Source organism: Mixophyes fleayi, chromosome 3 (assembly GCF_038048845.1).
Source record: "Mixophyes fleayi isolate aMixFle1 chromosome 3, aMixFle1.hap1, whole genome shotgun sequence".
Classification (NCBI taxonomy): domain Eukaryota; kingdom Metazoa; phylum Chordata; class Amphibia; order Anura; family Limnodynastidae; genus Mixophyes; species Mixophyes fleayi.
In genome coordinates, this window is record NC_134404.1 from 113,176,315 (window position 1) to 113,197,302 (window position 20,988).

General features: G+C 38.8%; 1 protein-coding gene across 3 annotated transcripts in view; it reads right to left on the reverse strand.

Moving 5' to 3' along the window:
* The window catches only part of PEX5L (peroxisomal biogenesis factor 5 like), a 217,697-nt gene that overhangs the window by 51,804 nt on the left and 144,905 nt on the right, over nt 1-20,988 (reverse strand). For 2 of the 3 annotated variants that reach the window (XM_075202177.1, XM_075202176.1), the window contains one exon: nt 15,796-15,900. The exons of the other annotated variant lie outside the window; for it this stretch is intronic. In XM_075202177.1, coding sequence (XP_075058278.1) covers nt 15,796-15,900 — 105 coding nt within the window. The remainder of the gene's footprint in view (nt 1-15,795; nt 15,901-20,988) is intronic. 3 annotated transcript variants of the gene reach the window in all.

Here is a 20,988-nt window from a genome sequence, read left to right on the forward strand (position 1 = left end):
TACAATGCCTGAGGCCCCACTCTGCTCTAAATAGAGCAGAGAGGTGACCACTGATGACCAGTGCATGCTCAGTAGAGCCCGCCCTCTGCTCCTCTGAGACCAGAACATGGACCCAGGAGGTCAGAGTGGCATCACTGGGTGTCTACCCAAATTTTGCTATGGGGCTCTGCACTGTTCCATAAATATTGCAGAAATTTGTGTATGTATGGTATAAAATATATGCATAGTGAATATATATTAATTCATCTCTACATTGGGCCCTAGTAGTTAGATTTTCATACATAATCCAATGCTGGGTGAAACAATTCAGGGAGTTTAAGTGATCATATCAAAAATATTTCAGAGATAGGAAAATTTAATTTACAGGATAGCACAGTGGTTCCCAAACTGTGCGCCTAGGCTCCTTGGGGTGCCTTGGCGATCTCATAGGGGTGCCTCGGCCAGGGCCAGTGCTAAGCAAGGCATTGGGACTCTTTGGTAATTATTTTGGCTTAGGGGTGCCTTGGAAAAATAATGGAATCTCTAAGGGGGCCTTGAAAAGTTTGGGATCCACTGGGGTAGCATATACCACTATACCGATCGCCTTGTAATTCTCTGTGCTGATTCAATATTTATATTTACTTAGCAAATCAAATGTTAAGTTACAGTTTTCAAAAAGATATATTCAGAAGAACTAGTAACAAAAAGTAAAAATGACATAACCGTAAATGAGTTTCTGAATCATGCATCCCAATGGTCGCCACTGGTAAACAAAACAAACCCCTTAAACTACTGGCCCAGCATATTTTCCATCCATGCTAATATGATTGATCAACATGGTTTTTAAGGGACTTCACTCTGAGCTCTGAAAAGAGAAGGTTTGTGTGGGAGTAAAGGTCTACTTCATTAAACGTTGTCACTTATCATGCAGCTTATACTTGCAGTAAGCTCTGCACGATTTAACAGTTCATTGGTTTTTTGGCAACAAAATATATCTTTGTCTTTAGAAATGCCTAGGTGAAAATGACTTGATTAAATGTATTAGGTATCCATTCTGAGTTGAGAGCAAATACTTCATAGCAACAGAAACCTATGTGTAACACAAATTGAAATTCCAGATTCAAATGGATCTTTATGTAAAGTGTGTCGTACATGATGACTAAAATAAATATGCTTCTGCAGCACATCAAAATGTTATCACATTCCACAGAAATGATTATGGTAGAAAAATGTTTCTGCTAGCAGTTAATCAGTTCCGTATGTTGCATGTACACATTCCTCATCAATGAAAGGCAGAACAGTTGCACTCGTTTTTGACTTACAGTAAGATTTCTATTTTAATGACTTGTCGCTAACAGTATTCTGATTGTTAAATGGGATATACACTTTAACATACATTGTGTTCTGGCAGTTCAAAACCATGCAGAATTACAATTTTAAGTTAATATATTGGCCATAAACGTAGGTGGAAAATTGTACAGATCTGGCTGTTCATAACACAGAATGAGCAACCAGATTGTAATGTCGGGCATTGCTTCATATAGATCCAGGGGGAAAGATTAATTTAAAGCTCTGCTGGAGGTCATCTTTCCACTTGATTTTCTGCCATTCCGGATCTAGTCAGCCCCAATTAGTTTTAAATTGTTGTTAAAACCCTTCTTTTTTTCAGAAAAAAAAATTCCATAAGAAATGACAAAAGGATGACAAAAATCTCATGTCAACTGAAATATTTGTATTGTATGGAAGCTCACCGATATGCTGCCACTTTGGCTATAGACGTAATACAGAATACAAGTCGTTGCAATAGGCAGCCCAAACCACAGCCAAAAGAGCAGCAAATCAATCAAACAATAAACCCAACAAATAAACACTATGTACATTAAAATATAAACAAGTTGTGACTGGTTACTATTATCATTAGGTATTTTAATGGTACCTTAGTTTTATTTTTTTTAATTTAATTTACTATATTGCCCATTGCTGCTCCATTTGATTTCCTTTAGACTGCTATTTGGAACCACCTGCCCTCTAAGTTGAAACATAGCTCTGAGCTTACCATAAAATACAGATATTCACATTAAAATTCAGTTTCATGTAACTCTTTTGTTGTCTTTTTTTATGTTGATAAAAAATGTCATGGTTTAAAAAATATATATAATAAGTAAAAAATGTGCACAAATGACTAAGCAAAACATATAAAAAACAAAACAAATGCAGTAATGAAGTATATTAACTGAAAAGAAGGTTAAATGAACATTAAGTATATACAAAACAGTATATTTAAATAGGTTATTTTTCCACGATAACACTTGAGACACTATTTCTCACTTGAGATATGGCAACATTCATGATTTTGAGTTATTTTAAGGATAATTCTATATTTAGCATAATTTGAGATTTTTTTCCCTTCTCCAACTCTGTGCTCTCATAATGTATTAATCTTCAAGCAAGTATATCCAGACAATGTAGAGACTACACTAGTAGCTCAGAGAGCATAACATCCACATCTATTTCATTTGAGTAATGAAAATGAAAAAATGAAATGGCAATTTAGTTGAGCTTTCCTGCTGCCAGTTCATGAATGTTTTACAGAGCAGGCATGAGAAGCCAGTTTATGGACTTGTTAAGCAAGAGAATTGCTTCCTATACCTATTATAACAGATGGCAGATGTACATCCATAGGCTCAAAGCTGTGTTGACAACTGAATAAATGTAAACACTGTAAATGAGAACTCCAATTTCTTTATCTTTAAGAGCCACCTTAATTTATATTTTTAATTAAGAGAGTGATTTGGATGATTCTGGGAGTATACAGAATATAAATGATTTAGATCTGATTTATTGCAGCTTCTGTTAAGTGATGCAAACTCACTTTGAGGGTATTGGTGAAACAGAATCCTCTTCTTCCTGAAGTCATTATCCTAAAAAGGCCCAAATTTAGCATTAGGCCAGTGGTGGGCAACATACAGCCCCCAGCTCCTAGTGCATTACTGTCATATTTGTTTGGCACAGCTTGTAATATTTGTTTAAAATGCCTGCCAATGTGTTATTACTTGTCTATTTCTTTGTTTACATGTATTGTTTTAACTTATTACTGTTGAAGCTTAGAGGCTGTCCACATAGCCCATGAAGTGCATCAGGTTACCTATCACTGTGCTTAGGAGTGACTTGTCTGAAAAAGCTGCTTTTTCTCTGCCTAACACATATGACAGAAAAAAATATTATTAGAAATTATTTGATGACTGAGTGACTGGATCTGTGTCTACATTACGCATCCCGCAACTGCCTAGCCTAAGTGTTTCGCAGTGAATCGCGTCATTTTGGCCCTGCGGGAGGAGGGGTTTGGCTGCGCCCCCCTCCTCCCGCCCTCTAGTCACGCCCCTCTCCCAGACTACCGAAAGTAGGCAAGTATGTAATTACAAGGAACTGGTCATGTGACAATCATTCTTAATTACTGGAATATGTGGGGCTCAAGTAGTCTGAAATGCACCCATGGGCCCATATTTCTAATTTCCATCTGTATAAAAAACAGTAGACATGCCTCAAATTTCCTACTCAGCAAGTGATAAACAAAATGGAAAAAAATATGATGAATTAAATTATAAACTGTAACAGGAACTTAAGAAAACAAAGAAAACTGTGTAAAGATAATGAAAAACAGGTCAGCCCATGGTCCTTAAATTCCGTTGCTCTAGGCCTCTTTGTGTCTGCAGATGTACTGTACATGCAGATGGTGCTTAGCAGATGTACTGTACATGCAGATGGTGCTTAGCAGATGTACTGTACATGCAGATGGTGCTTAGCAGATGTACTGTACATGCAGATGGTGCTTAGCAGATGTACTGTACATGCAGATGGTGCTTAGCAGATGTACTGTACATGCAGATGGTGCTTAGCAGATGTACTGTACATGCAGATGGTGCTTAGCAGATGACCGGTTTTAACAGTCTGACTGGTCAAAACATTCTGAAAAAGAAAGAGTGGCGGTGTGGCCCTTAGCATCCAATCTCCCTATAATTTTCTAGAAAGTATTAGATAAATGATAGCAAGAATCTAATTGGTTACTATGGGTAACACCCCCACTTTTCCTTTTTAGAAGGTGGTTTTACCTTAAAAAATTGGGGCAGTATGGTCAAATTAGATTACAGTTCAATATTTAATCGCTCTGTGTTTGGCCCTCCAAAATTACATAGCAATAACATACTATATAATAGATATAGCTTGCAGTTTTCTAGAGACAGTACACATGACTGTGTAAACTGTCATTGTTTACTGATAAATATAGGATGATTATGTTGTGTCCTATGTTTTATCTCATAACTCCCTGCACTGAGCACTAACCTCAAGATCCTATTATCTGCAAATTAGCCTTGGCTCAGAGATACATACTGAAGATAATCTGCTCCACACTGTATAGTGACATCATCTTTTTCTCAGATTTATACATTACATTAGTAACGAAACACAAAACTAAACACAGATGCTCAAGAACATTCAATTCAAATATCTGACATGTATAAGTAACAAGACATGACTTGTACGGCCACTTAAGAAGTCTGATGCTTAGTGAACTTCACCCTATGGGGCATATTCAATTGTCCGCGTTACTCGGAAAAGTAACGCGGCGTGCACACTATTAGCATCATTACGGTAATAGTGCGCGCAATTACCGTTATTATGGTACCTTTAACACCGCCTTTCAGCTCACACTCAGGGAGCTGCGAGCTGAAATCCGGCTTAGAATTACCGTAATAACGGTAATAGTATTAAAGCCGTGTTACTTTTGCAAGTAACACGGGCAATTGAATATGCCCATCTGCGTTTTTAATTGCTAAATTGCTAAATGCTGTAAACATGTAATATTATCTCATTTATACAACATATAAATCATGAAATAAACAGACACAACATCATTGTTTTGTATTAGCTCTTTGTATTTGCACTAGAGATGGGCGGGTCCGGTTCCCCGAGAACCGAACCCACCCGAACTTTGGGTATCCGAGTACCGAGCTGAGTAGCTCGGTACTCTCCTGCCCGCTCCGAATCCAAATCGAGGCCGAACGTCATCGTGACATTGTCGGATCTCGGGGCTCGGTTCTCGCGATACTTCAAGATTATAAATACACGCCTCCACAGCAATCCATCGCCATTTGACAGAGGGAGAGAGCAGGGTGTAGTCACAGGCTGATTAGAGCAGGGACAGAGAATCCAATATTCTTTTTCCAATTGTTGTAACAAAAAACGCTAGAGAAGAGAGGAGGATAGAGGGTTTTTTTTCTTTTCAATATTTGGCACTCCCCAGTGCTTTTGGGGTGTCCCCCCTAATTGTGCATAAATATTTCTGGCTGTCAAAATTACTATCTGTCAGCAGTATCTAACAACTAATTTTTAGCACTCCCCAGTGCTTTTGGGGTGTCCCACCTAATTGTGCATAAATATTTCTGGCTGTCAAAATTACTATCTGTCAGCAGTATCTTACCAAATAATTTTTAGCACTACAAGTGCTTTGGGCTGAGAATGGATTCAAAGCAGTCCACATATGTGCAGAATGAGCAACCAGGTTCTGTCACCAGTCCTGATGTTAGTGTTCCCAGTATGTCATCTGGGCAAGGCGATGTCAAACTACAGAGTGTTTCGAAATCAGTCCAAAAAACAAAATACATTTTTTTTTTACTGTGTTGAAGCGAAAAAGAAGTGTTACTGAGCAAAAGTTAAGTGCCGATAAAAAAAAAATTGCCAACATGCCATTCTACACATGCAGTGACAAAGAGAGAATGTGGCCTTCACCTTTGGCTATTAGTGGCAGATCCCAAAAAGTTACTGAGCCTACAATTGGTGCACAACTACTGTTATGCGTCAAAGCCGAGCTGCAAGATAACAGTAAGGCATTAGAGGATAATGTTTGTTCTGATTCACAAATGACACCAATCCCTGTGGAGAGTCCATCCAACAGTGGGATGTCTAATCGTGAGCATTCTGCTGATGTGTGCCTTAATAGCCCGAGTGTAGCCGGTGATACACAAATTGAGGATGCCACTTTGGAATTAGAAGAGGATGAGGGGGAGATTTGTGTAGGCGACGAGGGCGCTAATGAGGATGTTGATGAGGATGAGGTTGTTTGTGTAAGTCATGCACCAGTGGCAGCAGTTCTGGCACGTGACAAGAAAAAGGCCATTATCATGCCTGGGCATAAAACAAAAAAATCCACTTATGTGGGGAATTATTTCTACCCAAATCCAGACAACAATTGTATAGCCATTTGTAGTGTATGTCAAGCCACAGTCAGTCGAGGGAGGGACCTTAACCCTCTTGGAACCTCGTCTATGTTACGCCATTTAACGAGAGTTCATGGCAAAGTGTTGGGAAAAGCTGAAAGTTCTTCCCAAAAAATTACAAGCACTCCATCATCAGCTAAGACCCTCCGGTCACCGACATCCCAACGGCTACAAAATACACCCACCACACCATCCTCATCAATATCCTCAGTAGCGCTTGGAGTTATCCCGGCATCCCACTTAAGGCTGGATGACTCCTGCACTATTATTGATTCCTCTGAAGAAAGCGTTAGTCCCACTGCTGCTGCTGTTGCTGCTGCTGGGGGTGAATCGTCATCTCAGAGGCAGGTCAAGAAAATGAGCAGTCCTACATTTCAGCAATTAACTGTGAAACAATCATTTGCGAGGGGAAGCAAATATGACAGCAGTCACCCAGTCGCCAAGCGAATCACAGATGCCATGGCTGCAATGTTAATGTTAGATCTGCATCCAATCTCCACAATAAACGCAGCTGGTTTTTCACAGTTAATTGAGGTTTTGTGTCCGCGTTACAGAATTCCATCGCGACACCATTTCTCCCGTAAAGCAATTCCACAACTATACCAAAAAGTGTGTAAAAATGTAGAGATTGCGCTGAAAAATGCCATTCTGCCCACTGTTCACTTAACCACAGATATGTGGACAAGTGGAAGTGGCCAAACCAAAGACTATATGACTGTGACAGCCCACTGGGTTGGTCATTCACCTTCACCAGCAGGAACAGCAGCAGCATGTACACCACTATGTAACATTTGTCACAGGCAGGCCACTCTTTGTATCACCGGCTTCACTAACAGGCATACAGCTGACAATTTGTTACGCAAACTGAGAGATGTGATTGATGCAACGCTTGGACTCTCCCCAGGGTATGTCATTTCTGATAATGCCAACAATATAGTGTGAGCATTACAGCTGGGTGATTTCCAACACATTCCCTGTTTTGCTCACACCTTCAACTTGGTGGTGCAGAGCTTCCTAATAAATAACCGTGAGGTGCAGGAGATGCTTTCGGTGGCGCGTAAAATTTCAGGCCATTTCAGGCATTCAGCCACAGCATGTAGGAGATTACAACAGCTCCAAGAGCAGTTTAACTTGCCCTGCCACCAACTTAAGCAAGAGGTGGTAACTAGGTGGAATTCCACCCTGTACATGCTTCAGAGGATGGAGGAACAGCGCAAAGCTATCCAAGCATATTGCACAAGCCATGACATTGGTAAAAGGAGGGGGGAAGTATTTCACTCTTGCACAGTGGGGAATCCTTTCAGTGCTGTGCAAGGTGCTGAAACCATTTGAAGTTGTGACGTGTGAGGTGAGTGCAGACTCTGCTAGTTTGAGCCAAGTCATTCCTTTAATTAGACTATTGGAAAAGCAGCTTGAGAAAATGAAGGAGTAGCTGAAAGCAAGCAATTCAGCAAAGTATGTTGGCCTTGTCGATCAAGTTCTTAATTCGCTTCACAATGATCCTTGAGTTATTAAGATCTTGAACTCGGATCAGTACGTTTTGGCCACTGTGCTTGATCCAAGGTTTAAAATCTACATTGAGTCTTTACTTGTAAATGAGCGAGATGTGAACTCTTGCAAGGAGCTATTGCTCAGCAAGTTGGCCGCTGAACTGGGCCTCGGCTAGACGACGTGTCCTCCTTCACTTTCTCAAGCTGCTGCTGCTCGTAAAAAATTAAATTTCCCAAAAAGAAGCAGGGAAGATGCAGGGGGCAGACCAGAACAAGTTAACATCTGGGCTGGTTTGAAGGATTTTTCAAAAAAATGTGTCACTTTGCCCATAACTCCATCCAATACGAGTATAAACATGCAAAGGATGGTGGAGGATTACTTTCAAGGGGTAGTTGATATGGAAATGTCAGACAGTCCCTTTCCTTACTGGGAAGAAAAGCAGGCCATTTGGAAACCCATGTACAAACTTGCTTTGCAATACTTAAGCTGCCCACCCTCAAGTGTGTACTCTGAACGAGTGTTCAGCACAGCAGGGAACTTAGTCAGTGATCGCCGTAGTAGGTTACTTCCCAAATATGTGGAGAAAATGATGTTTATAAAAATGAACTACATCTTCCACGAGGAAGGCCTTCACCATCCAAGACATCTAAGCACTGACTGTTCTCTAATGGCGCATTCAAGCAGTGATGAATTGATAGTCTGTGATGATGACGTACACACTGATGAGGGTGAGGATGAAGCTGAAGATGATGACGATAACATCTTTTTAAAACTTTCTATGTAAGTGTAGGGTGCAATCTACCCCTCAAAGAGGAAAGGGACTTGTGGCATTTCCATATCACGTACCATCTTGAAAGGCTGCTGTTTGGGCAATTTCTCCTTAAGGGTAGGGTGTCATAGACAGAGTGACCCCAAACTGCCTTTGTCCATTTCTCTTAATATTGTACAGTCTATAACGGCTGAATTTTTTTGTATTTTATACAAGTGGAGGGGGGCCTAGAAAGACAGAAAACAAACTGGCTTTCTCTATGTCAATTAATATTGTACAGTCTATAACGGCTGAATTTTTTTGTATTTTATACAAGTGGAGGGGAGCCTAGAGGCACAGAAAACAAACTGGCTTTCTCCATGTCAATTATTATTGGACAGTCTATAACGGCTGAATTTTTTTGTATTTTATACAAGTGGAGGGAAGCCTAGAGACACAGAAAACAAACTGGCTTTCTCCATGTCAATGAATATTGTACAGTCTATAACGGCTGAATTTTTTGGTTTTTTAAACAAGTGAAGGGGGTCCTATAGAGACAGAAAGCAAACTGCCTTTTTCCATTTCTTAACATATTTAACTATAAGTGTAGGGTGTAATATACATCCAAAGACAATGGCTACATATGCATAGATGGAGAGGAAGACAATCTGTTTTGTGTGTATAATAAATGAAGGCCTACCAACGAAGAATTAAACTGTTTTTTGGATGATTTATTACCTCTACAATTAGATTACTTATCTCTAAAACAGTTGGAGCACTAAATTGGGTTATTTTAGGCCCAAAAACATTGATTGTCCAACAAAATAGCAAAACAAAACCAGAACCAAAACCAAAACACGCAATGGCGGTTTTGCAAAACCAAAACCAAAACACGATGGTAATCCAGATCCAAAACCGAATCCAAAACCAAAACACGGGGGTCAGTGACCATCTCTAATTTGTACACACTACACTTCACATATCTCATCACATAATATACTACAACTTTAAGAGTTGGTTTATTAAAATGTAAATGCTATTGTAAAATCGAACTCCTCTATCGCACAAGTCATTAACTTGGTCCTGTTTTCCTAAATTTCCATGGTAATTTTTCCCACAGAACCATGCCAATTCCATTCCACTAAAACCCATGTAGAGTTGGACATACTTGCACCTATACATGGTAACTGTCTGATGTATTGATCAGTGATATGGGTTTTAATTGAAACGCATAGGGTTACATTTAATCTCTTGCCTGATATTAGACAGAATACATAGGAACTGGAGCAGTGTTGGTGGTGAGGACTGAGTAGTATCTTTTAAACTTTATGGATCCTGTGCATTGGAGGCAGCACGGTGGGAGTAATTATTTAATACAGCATCCATAAAATCTAGTCTGCCTACCACTTTATGAGAGATTATCCATATTATGATTATGATACTCTTTACATGATGCTGAAGGACACAGAGATATATAGGCACATAGGAAAGACACTTTCCTATTCTGTTGCTGGAATTGTTACGTATCTTTTTTCTAAGAACAGCCCTTATTGCTTGTCTACATTAAAAATACATGGGCGGTCATATACTAAGCAGCAAATTCATTACCAAAGTCAGTTCATCTACAGGCTTTTGACACCTGCAGCTCAAATATTAAAACTACAGTTGAATAATTAATCTTTTAAGTTGATCCCATGTGTTTAATCCTGCGTTCATGTTGACAGTCACTCACTACTGACATTGCAGATTGAGGACACACACTCAGCAGGCATTGTAGTACTTTAAAAAGAAGCATGTTACTTGCTAGACCTGCTTTAAAATGAGGTATGGAAAAGTAATACTTATTTGTTATAAATAGTACTTATTTGATGTTTCTAAAACAACAGTTTTGGATAATGTGGAAATGAAAGGTCCAGTTTAAAGAATACTAACATAAAACAGTGTAATACATAATAAAGTGATGTATAATTTGTATTACTGTACTAAAGAGTGATTTATATTTTTGGAAGTGGTTGAATATTGTTTTTATCAGTGGTCAAAGTGAAAATTTAGAAGTTGCGGTATGAAAAAAGTAATGTAAATGTAAGCTAATGGAATTTGATAGTTTTACAATCAAAGCAGTAGAAGTGGTGGTGTGGCATGCCACTGAATGCCAGTCCACTTCAACCACTGTTATTTCTATCATCAATTCCATAGCCCCCCCTATAATTAATTGTCTCTGTGAACTTCCTTCAATTTTGGTTGTGTGTGTGAATACACTGAACATAAAGGGTCTGATTCATTAAGGAACTTAGGCAAGAATTTGAGTAAGTTTTCTTACTTAAGTTTTCTGGACAAAACTATGTTACAATGCAAGGGGTGCAAATTAGTTTATTATTTTGCACATAAGATAAATACCGTCTGTTTTTTCATGTAGCACACAAATACTTGATAGCTTATTTGTTCACTGAAATTTAAAGTTGATATTTGTGTGCTACATGAAAAAACAGCCAGTATTTATCTTTGTGCAAAATAAAAAACTTCTATTTATTGCAACATGGTTTTGTCCAGAAAACTTAAGTAAGAAAACTTACTCAAATTCTTGCCTAAGTTCCTTAATGAATCAGGCCCAAAATGTTTCTTTTTACTAAGACTCATATTTTCATTTACACATAGCAAATGCCACAGAAGTAAAGCCAAGCAAATAACTATTTAGCATAGCCAGTGATTTAGTTATTTTGGCTTTTTAATAATTGTGTAAATGTTTCAATTGTTAAAAACATAATATTTAGCAGCGGTAGTGGCTCTAGTTTATTTAGTATAGTGCCTAGTTTGTGTTTTGTGTGATTTTACATTTAACGGCCGCTGGAGAGCGCAATCTGCAGCATATGGACTTATGCAATGAGTAAAAAACATGTTTAGTATCCCCCAAAACAAGATAAATTATATGATACATTTTTCTATTGCACATGTGGAAGTGAGACCGTAGTGAAAAACTGCAATTTCTTACAAAATTCCCCCCAAAAAAACAAAAAAGCAAAACAAAGATGTGGTGGGTAGAGGAATATGCAAAATTATTTCAACTTGTGTGTAGAGTTAGGTCACTGTTGGACCTTTTGCAAACACAATAAAGGGGGGAATGTCCGCACTAGACTTAATAGCCTTTCATGATCCAAATGGCCCATTATGTGGGAGGAAGATGGCGCACCAGTGTGGCATTAGTAACAAAAACAAAGGGTAATTGTTTTTGAAAAAAAAATATTGAATTGATGTTATTTAGAAGGAGTAATTTTGCAACTGTTTCCGGTTTTCTGAACCTGTATAGTCATTGTGTTTTACACTTCCTTAGGCAGAATGAGGAGATTGTTTTGACATTTTTAAACAAAAAAAAAGTCTCAACTGTCTACAAAAAAACAGTATACTACAGTTTAACATTATGTTATTGGAAACATAATTAAAACAAACTGTAAGATGCTATAAAAAGACATATATGAGTCTGAAGTGGGTAATATATTTGTTATTGAAGATGGTTTTGCTCTTTGAGTAATTACCCTTCCAGGTGGCAACTTATAAAGTCTAGGGAGAGCATAGTTTAGGAAAAAATTAGTAACATTGTTGTATATAAACAGTAGAATGTATTAAACTACCGTTCCATTCAAAATGTAGACATTTTGGGCCTCATTTAGAGTCGGACGCAAGTCCTTCTATTCAGCGCAAAAAGCACTTTGTCCAAAGACCCGTCTCAGTTTGCACTCCGACTGAGACCGATCTCCCTGTTGCATTTAGAGAGGTGGAACGTGGGAGGTAGTGGGCGAGCCTAGCAAAGTAAAGGCGTGTTCACGGTCTTTACATGCTATTTTGAGTTGAAAGCAACCGCAGATAGGTCTCTAGGAGGCATATCTTTTGCGTGTGCTTTCAGCTGTTGCAAGAGACCTTGATGTATTAAAAACAAAGTAAAAAATAATTCAATTAATTTTCAATAATTAATTCTTTTCTAATTTAATTATCTGCTTTACAGGGCGCTGTGCATGTTACACTTGCACACCATAAGGCAGATAAAGAGGCGTGTTTGTGCAATTTGCACGGTATTCTAAGTGGCACAGTTCTACGGATCTGTGCCACTCTAAATACTGTGTAAATTATGGGATACAATTTACACTTACGATTTCAGTGTAAATTGCATATGACTCTAAATGAGGCCCTTTGTCTATAAGATACCATTAATTAATTTTAGTTACTGAAATACTGTATAAAGGAATCTATTAACCTTTGAACAGACTTCTCATGAAGGACCTAAGAGTAAGCATGGGGGAATGTAGGGCCTTAGCAAACATCAAGTCACATGTTTTATTTTAAAATGATGGGGGTCCTATGCATAATACATTCACACCAGGGGTGGGGTGGGCCACACCCCCCAGGCCAGACCAAAAAAATCTAATTTGGGCCGGTCCCTAATCTTTATTACTTGGTGGCTGGCCCCTCCTCTGGGACCAGCCACCTTCTCCTATTGGGCGTGGATCCCTAGGATCCAGCCCCCCTTCCTCCCTTCCAATACATGTGGCCTTGGTGTCACATGGGATGTGTACCACATGACAGGTGCTGTCCCATGTGTGAAGAGGATCATCCAGAGCGTGGTGCGTCTGGAAAAAGGTAAGTGCCGGTGAGGGATGCAAGGTGGTATGTCAGTGTATTGTGTGTGTATGTCAGTGTATAGTGTGTGTATGTCAGTATAATGTGTGTGTGTGTGTGGCCAGTATCTATTGTGTGTGTGTGTGGCCAGTATCTATTGTGTGTGTGTGTGGCCAGTATCTATTGTGTGTGTGTGTATGGCCAGTATTTATTGTGTGTGTGTGACCAGTATCTATTGTGTGTGTGTGTGTGTGTGGCCAGTATCTATTGTGTGTGTGTGTGGCCAGTATCTATTGTGTATGTGTGTGCATGTGTGTGTGTGTGTGGGGGGGGGGCAGTATCTATTGTGTGTGTGAGAGGGGCCAGTATCTATTGTGTGTGTGTGTGTGTGGCCAGTATCTATTGTGTGTGTGTGTGTGTGGCCAGTATCTATTGTGTGTGTGTGTGTGTGTGTGTGGCCAGTATTTATTGTGTGTGTGTGACCAGTATCTATTGTGTGTGTGTGTGTGTGGCCAGTATCTATTGTGTGTGTGTGGCCAGTATCTATTGTGTATGTGTGTGTGTGTGGGGGGGCAGTATCTATTGTGTGTGTGAGAGGGGCCTGTATCTATTGTGTGTGTGTGTGTGTGTGTGTGTGTGTATGAGGGAGGCAGTATATTAATATAATGTGTGAGGGAAGGGGTATCTTAATATAATGTGGGAGGTAGTGTATTAATTTAATGGTGGAGTGCAGGTGGGGGGCTAATTATGAGTGCTATTTTATTTATGGGTGGTGGGGTAATTTTAATTAAATTGCCCCACCACTATGAAGCCTATGAAGTTAAGATGGGGTGGTTTGAGAGCAATTAATTGAAGGTCGGCTGTTTGGGGAAAATTAGGTCTAGTTATTAAATGTAATTATGAATTATTTAATTTTTATTTAATGCCTGGTATGGTTGTGGGAAATGGTTATATTTATTAAACATAAATGCTATTTAATTTATTGCTGGGGCTGTTTGGAGGGAGGGAAATAGCTTTATTTATTAAATGGGAATACTATTTAATGTTGGGGAAAATAGGTCTATTTAGTAAATGTGTATGCTATAAATTTAATGTCAGGGCTAGTTGTAGAGAAGTAGAGCTATTTATCAAATGTGAATACTATTATTTTAAATTCGGGCTGGAAGGAGGCTTTATTATAAAACGTGGGTGTTATATCGATTTAACAGTGAGGCTGGGTGACGTTTTCTGAATTTCATGTACCCATTTGTTTTCCAAATAGGGCCTCCAGCATTCCAGGATCCAGACAAGCATCAACTTATCTAAAGACACGAGCAGCCACAGGTGGTAAAAGTGACAAGAACAGGTAGGAGAGCGCAGGACAGTCTGCCAACTGTCCTGAATCTGTTGGAACAGTCCTGAATTTGGGTGACTGTCTCACTTAGTCAGGATTTGGTCTGACTACTAACAGTAGTGCACACAGTTTTGCCTGTGTATTTGTCTAAAATGATAACCATGTTACATCATTGGGGTCCCCCCTGTCTAAAGTACCCCAGGCCCTCCAGACCCTTAATCCAGCTCTGGGCCAGGGTGTCAGATTAACACCTAGTGCTCTGCTTCTCCTCCCAGTACCACTACTCATATTATCTGTTTTACGTTAAATCTAAAACAAATAATAACCCAGGGCCTGATTCATTAAGGATCTCAATTTAAGAAACTTCTTATTTCAGTCCCCTGGACAAAACCATGTTACAATGCAAGGGATGCAAATTAGTATTCTGTTTTGCACATAAGTTAAATACTGACTGTTTGTTCATGTAGCACACAAATATCAACTTTAAATTTCAGTGTACAAATATTAGTTTATGGTTCAAAGCAAAAACAAGACCTTTTGCTGGCAAAAACATCAGGTTTTTAAAGCAAAGGGCTTTTGCATTTTGATAAATCAGCCCCTGTGTTCAGTACTGTTATAGAACATTATTATGATTATTATTATAGAACATTATGTAATCTATTGCTATAATATGATTTATACCCCATTATAATCAGTGAGGTATGTAAACAAAACAAAATTAAAAGTGCTGTAGGAAGAAGTAACATATAAAATAAAACGCAATGTAAAGTGAGGATTGTTTTTTGTTGCATTATTTGATTTCATTATTTAAGATTTATTATTTATAATAATAAAGTATCGCTGGGTTAAGCAACACTAAAATAACCTCTTTTTACATTATAAATATATATTGTACCGAAGACCACCCTTTACGGATGGGCCACTGCTTATGGGCCAGTGCTATGTGCTTGCCCCCCCGGGCTAAAGTCTGCCAGCCTGCTCCTTATTCACACTAATATAATACCACATATTTTTAAATATCTGCTAGACTGGCCCAACTTGGCAGATCTGTTAAATGTTTTTATTTTGTTTACCATACAGAAGAAACATTGAAAATCACACATAAATAATGAAATAAAGCACTGCACTGCAAAACTGACATATGCATAATGTGCCAATTAATGCACCTGATTCATTCATTTGGTTTAATTAAAAAATAATTTTTAAACACAAAGGGACAACATGCAGACACAACAATAAGAATAAAGACAAATATAGATGCAATTTTATAAAAAAAAAAACAATGGTTGCTGTTGGCATTTTAATCTTCCTTTAAGAGCCAGTTGCATGTGTCAGTTTCTTGAAATCCTGGTACAGCCCACCTGTGATGTCATAGTGAGGAGGGGCTTTTCCTCCGCAGTTGATTGCCTCGGTATCTCCTTCATCACCATGGCAACAGCCTTATCTGCCGCCCTAGAACTTTTCCCCTACAATAGTGAAATCAACAATGACTTGTGTCAGGAAAACGTGATCTTGTTAGAAACCTTCAAAAGACAATCCCACTACGCCCCAGTTTTAAAGAACCAAAGTGAGCTAATGGCAGTGGTATTTTTAATGGGTTAAGTGGGTTGTGATAGGAGACTTTTTCCACATAAGCATTTAAATAAAACGTAAATATGCGGCACAATAATGAGATTTGAGAAATTCTGCAATTTGGTTTCTGATTTATGTGGTAGTATGAGAAAGGGAGCTGTACAAGTGATGCGGTTGAAATATAGAATAGTGGCCTTAATACAGCACAATAATGGTATTCCTTTTTGCAATTGTAGACAATGACAAATGAGCATAACTGGGAACATTCTAAACAAGCTATATTATAAATAATTCAAAGCTATTTTATATCTAACAATGGAAACAACAATATTTTATCAAGCTTGTGGCCCCAAATCTAAATAAATATCATACTTGAAGTAAGTCCATGAAATCTCAAAAGGAGAATTAGGGCCCCTATTCACTGGGACAAAATACTGCTTTTAATAGCATTTTTTACCACATTTTTACTTTTTTAACTGTACTAAAATCATATTACCGGTTATGGGAAAGCAACCCATTGGTTCAAATGTCCCTATATCCACTAGCATTTGCACTTTACATTGCAGATGTTTTCTGCTCCATTTTACATTATATTGGCTCTATGGCCTACATTGGCCACCCCAACGGGAAGTGCGAGCATTCATTAACCACCGCATGTCAAACGTAGTCACGTGACGCCAGTGACTAGGGGCTATTAATCAGGTGCTTTTGGCCTGTAAAGAGTGCCAGTAATTGTAATGTATACAATAAGTGAAACTAAGAAGAGAACGTCAGTGAAACACATGGCATGTGGAACTCTGAACTGAATGATTGTGAGATTTGGGTCCGAAAACTTGAGGCTCTAAGTTAAAACATAAACTCTAAGGGCCTGATTCATTAAGGATCTTAAATTAAGAAATATCTTATTTAAGTCTCCTGAAAAAAAAACATGTTACAATGCAAGGGGAGCAAATTAGTTTTCTGTTTTGCACACAAGTTAAATACTGACTGTTTTTTGATGTAGCACACAAATATCAACTTTAAATTTCAGTGTACAAATAAGCGATCAAGTATTTGTGTGTTACATGAAAAAACAGTCAGTATTTAACTTATGTGCAAAACAGAAAACTAATTTTCACCCCTTGCATTGTAACATGGTTTTGTCCAGGAGACTGAAATAAGATATTTCTTAATTTAAGATCCTTAATGAATCAGGCCCTAAGTCTTAAGGTCAGAAACTGGTATCCTACCCGATATGCTTATAAATATTAAGGAAGTATTTCTGTTGGACAGCTTGTCGGACTGCTTTATCACTAGGGAGCTTGTATATCAAGCTCCTTCCGTTCAAGGAATTATTGCTGTAGCTGGTGACTTCCTAGCCAAAGTGCTCCCTAGGAAACCTTCATAGCATATTTAATGAATCCAAACATGGATATGAGGATAGGCCACACAGATAGACGTGCGGGAGTAGAAGTCTTTATTTTATAATCTTACCTCATTTTTGTTTCATTTTATGTTATTTTCGTACATTTATATTTCATTCTTTCTATATTCACTTATTCATTTACTTTCTCACTCATTGGGGTAAATGTATCATACCCCGGTTTTGTCAACTCCCGCGAGTTCGGCGTCTTCTCAGCTTAAATTTTAAGCGGCGCTGCCTTGTAAAGGGAAGTTTCCCTTTACAAGGCAGCGCCGCTTTAAATTTAAGCTGCTAGGACGCCGAACTCGATGGAGTTGACAAAACCGGGGTATGATACATTTACCCCATTGTATATATATGTGTACAGTTATGAGTGAGGGGGTATGTGTGTTGTACCACACATGCTTGCCAGCATAAAGAAATCCCTGACAATTTTTAATTATGCTGTAATATATTAATTTATTCATACAGATGGTACTTACTAAAAGATAGGGCCATGGTACTCAGTGGTAATAAAAGGGGATGGTTGCAGAGGGCTGTTACAGCAAAAGCAGTCTAGGGTGGAAAAAAAAATTGGATCCAGTCCTGAATGCAGCATTTAATGAAGTGACATAAAGTGCTTATTGTGCTTTAATTCACAGAAAGCCTGTGTAATTGCTGAACTTAAATAAATGCTATACTTTACTAAACTAGCCAGATGATTGCCTATCCTGATTTGTATACAGACATTTCTCTGCTAGGATAGAGCTTTTATATTTTGCATTGTTCGGGAATGGGAAGCAGAGCACAGAAACCTGACACTTCATAGGTCAGAGTGACTGGCTTGCAGTCTCTTTAGTGACAGAAAATCTTAACTTTCTGGTAGCTTTAAAATGACCGGGTTTTATTGTGCTTTAGGAAGGCTTGATCATTGGGCATTACCAACTAACAAGTTAGCTGTGGTTGTATTTTGTAATGTGATGTTTTGTTTTGTAAATGCTATAAATGGATGCCTTCAAATTTTGTGTAGTTTAAAGTGTAACCAATTCACCATATCACTGTCATTAGTTCATGCCATAACACTTGTAAGCCACTAGCAATGATTTCTAAGTACTTCATACAAACATACAGTAATATTTACATTGTGCAGAGGGTGAGAGACAAGAAAACCCGTAAGAATATTCCCATTGTCATTGATAAATCTGATGGTTTCTCTTTCTGAATCACTGGTTTTGCAATGATAAGTCATTATGTAAATAGTGGTTTAAGTCTAACCAGCCTAATGCAAAACAAGCTGGGAGTTAATTAATTCTGGTATACGGGTATCCTCCATTATATAATGATATTATAAACATGTTTACATTCTTCCATTAGTGTAAGAATACATTAGATTTACCAAGGAAAGTTCCCCATGGATACATTGATCATTTTCTATGAAGAAGAGCAATTCATTACACCTGCACATGACATACTTATTCAGTGATTCATGCTTTCCCTTAATTGTGCGCAGTATCTCCCAGTGTAGCTGCAATACAAGGTGTACTGTAGAGACATGTCACATCCTTCCTACTGCACTGTAAGGTTAGAGCATGCTATAAATACAGGTAAGGTCCCATGCCGTTTTACACACAATGTCACAGTAGGTTAAAGCAGCATTTGTAGATTAAACTACCAACTTGGGTAATTATCCATTAAATAATTACTGGTTATAGTTTCGGGCCACTTTCTTTTCAGAAAATGTCAAAGGAAAGCCGTAAATTATCATGCGTTGCTGGTTTAATGATTTTGTTGGGATATTTTACCAAGAGTGACTGGGATTTATGACGGGCAACACAAAACTTCATTTGAAATCAGTCATCTGACATCTTTACGTACAAAGATGGAGTTGTTAACATACAAGCACAGAAATCGACCTAGCATTATGCGGTATGAGGCAGGCAGTAGGCATTACTAGATTTGTAATAGGTACAGTGTACACATGCAAAGCCAATATGGAGGCTATGGTCGTCTGACGTCTAAATGAAATAATAGACAGTAGAAACGTGAAGACATTTACTTTTACATGAATATCTTTTTCATATGAATAACGTAAATGTTATGCCTGGACAAAAGCTATTTGAGCACCCAGGTGTTGTTATGCTGTTTTCTCATCTTTGTGCACAGTTTGCGAATGCCATACAGATGGGAGATTGAGAAAAAAGTATTTAAAAGTAAAAGTTAAACTATCAACTAATCAAAACCTGAATAAAGCACATAAACCTCTCTTTGATTTACCTCATGATTTTGAATGATTTATAGGACAAGCAGGCCTGGGCCTATGGCAGCAGCGATGCGGGGGATTTATAGGACAAGCAGGCCTGGGCCTATGGCAGCAGCAATGCGGGGGATTTATAGGACAAGCAGGCCTGGGCCTATGGCAGCAGCGATGCGGGGGATTTATAGGATAAGCAGGCCTGGGCCTATGGCCGCAGCGATGCAGGGGATTTATAGGACAAGCAGGCCTGGACCTATGGCCGCAGCGATGCAGGGGATTTATAGGATAAGCAGGCCTGGGCCTATGGCCGCAGCGATGCAGGGGATTTATAGGACAAGCAGGCTTGGGCCTATGGCCGCAGCGATGCAGGGGATTTATAGGACAAGCAGGCCTGGGCCTATGGCAGCAGCGATGCGGGGGATTTATAGGACAAGCAGGCCTGGACCTATGGCCGCAGCGATGCAGGGGATTTAGAGGATAAGCAGGCCTGGGCCTATGGCCGCAGCGATGCAGGGGATTTATAGGACAAGCAGGCCTGGGCCTATGGCAGCAGCGATGCGGGGGATTTATAGGACAAGCAGGCCTGGGCCTATGGCCGCAGCGATGCGGGGGCGGAACTCTGCTCACCTTGCACGTCATTGTTTTTATTGTTTTTTTTTATTTTGTATGTTGATAATTTATTTGCATATTAGAAACAATTCACCATGGGCATAAAGCAAAATAATTTTCCATTATAAATAAGGGTTGTAGGCAGTACTTAGCTATGGTGTGCCCGAGTGCATGGGGGCAGCATGAGCTCAATAGAGGGACAAGTAAAGGCTGCTTATGGTTGATTATAGAACTATACAAATGTATGTGGTTAATTGTAAATACTGTATATATTTGCTGATTTGTAGTAACCACTAGATATAATACCATAACATATATATTGGGCAGCAATAATTATTTAATTGATCAAACAGCTTTGGCTTCTTAATTGTCTGAGGATGATGGAGTTCAGTTTAACAACAACAGGTGTAATTTTGACTGTATTTGGATGAACAGGTTACATCCCCTACGATTGTGATGGATTATGTTAATTCAAATGCTGCATTAAAATCTGCCACACAGTGAGAAGTAGAATTTTCATAAAATGAAAGAATTCTACATTAAACATATACTTGTCACCTGCATACAGTGAAGTCAATATTGTATGATCCATGGAACCACAAGAATACATTCTATCAATGCACTAGGAACCACTGCTAGCGCTGAGGTATGCCTCAGTGATGTCACCGGTTATCATTAATTTGATAGGCTGCATTCTATATGCTGAACCAACAAAATAGCATCACCAACTGTGAGTGG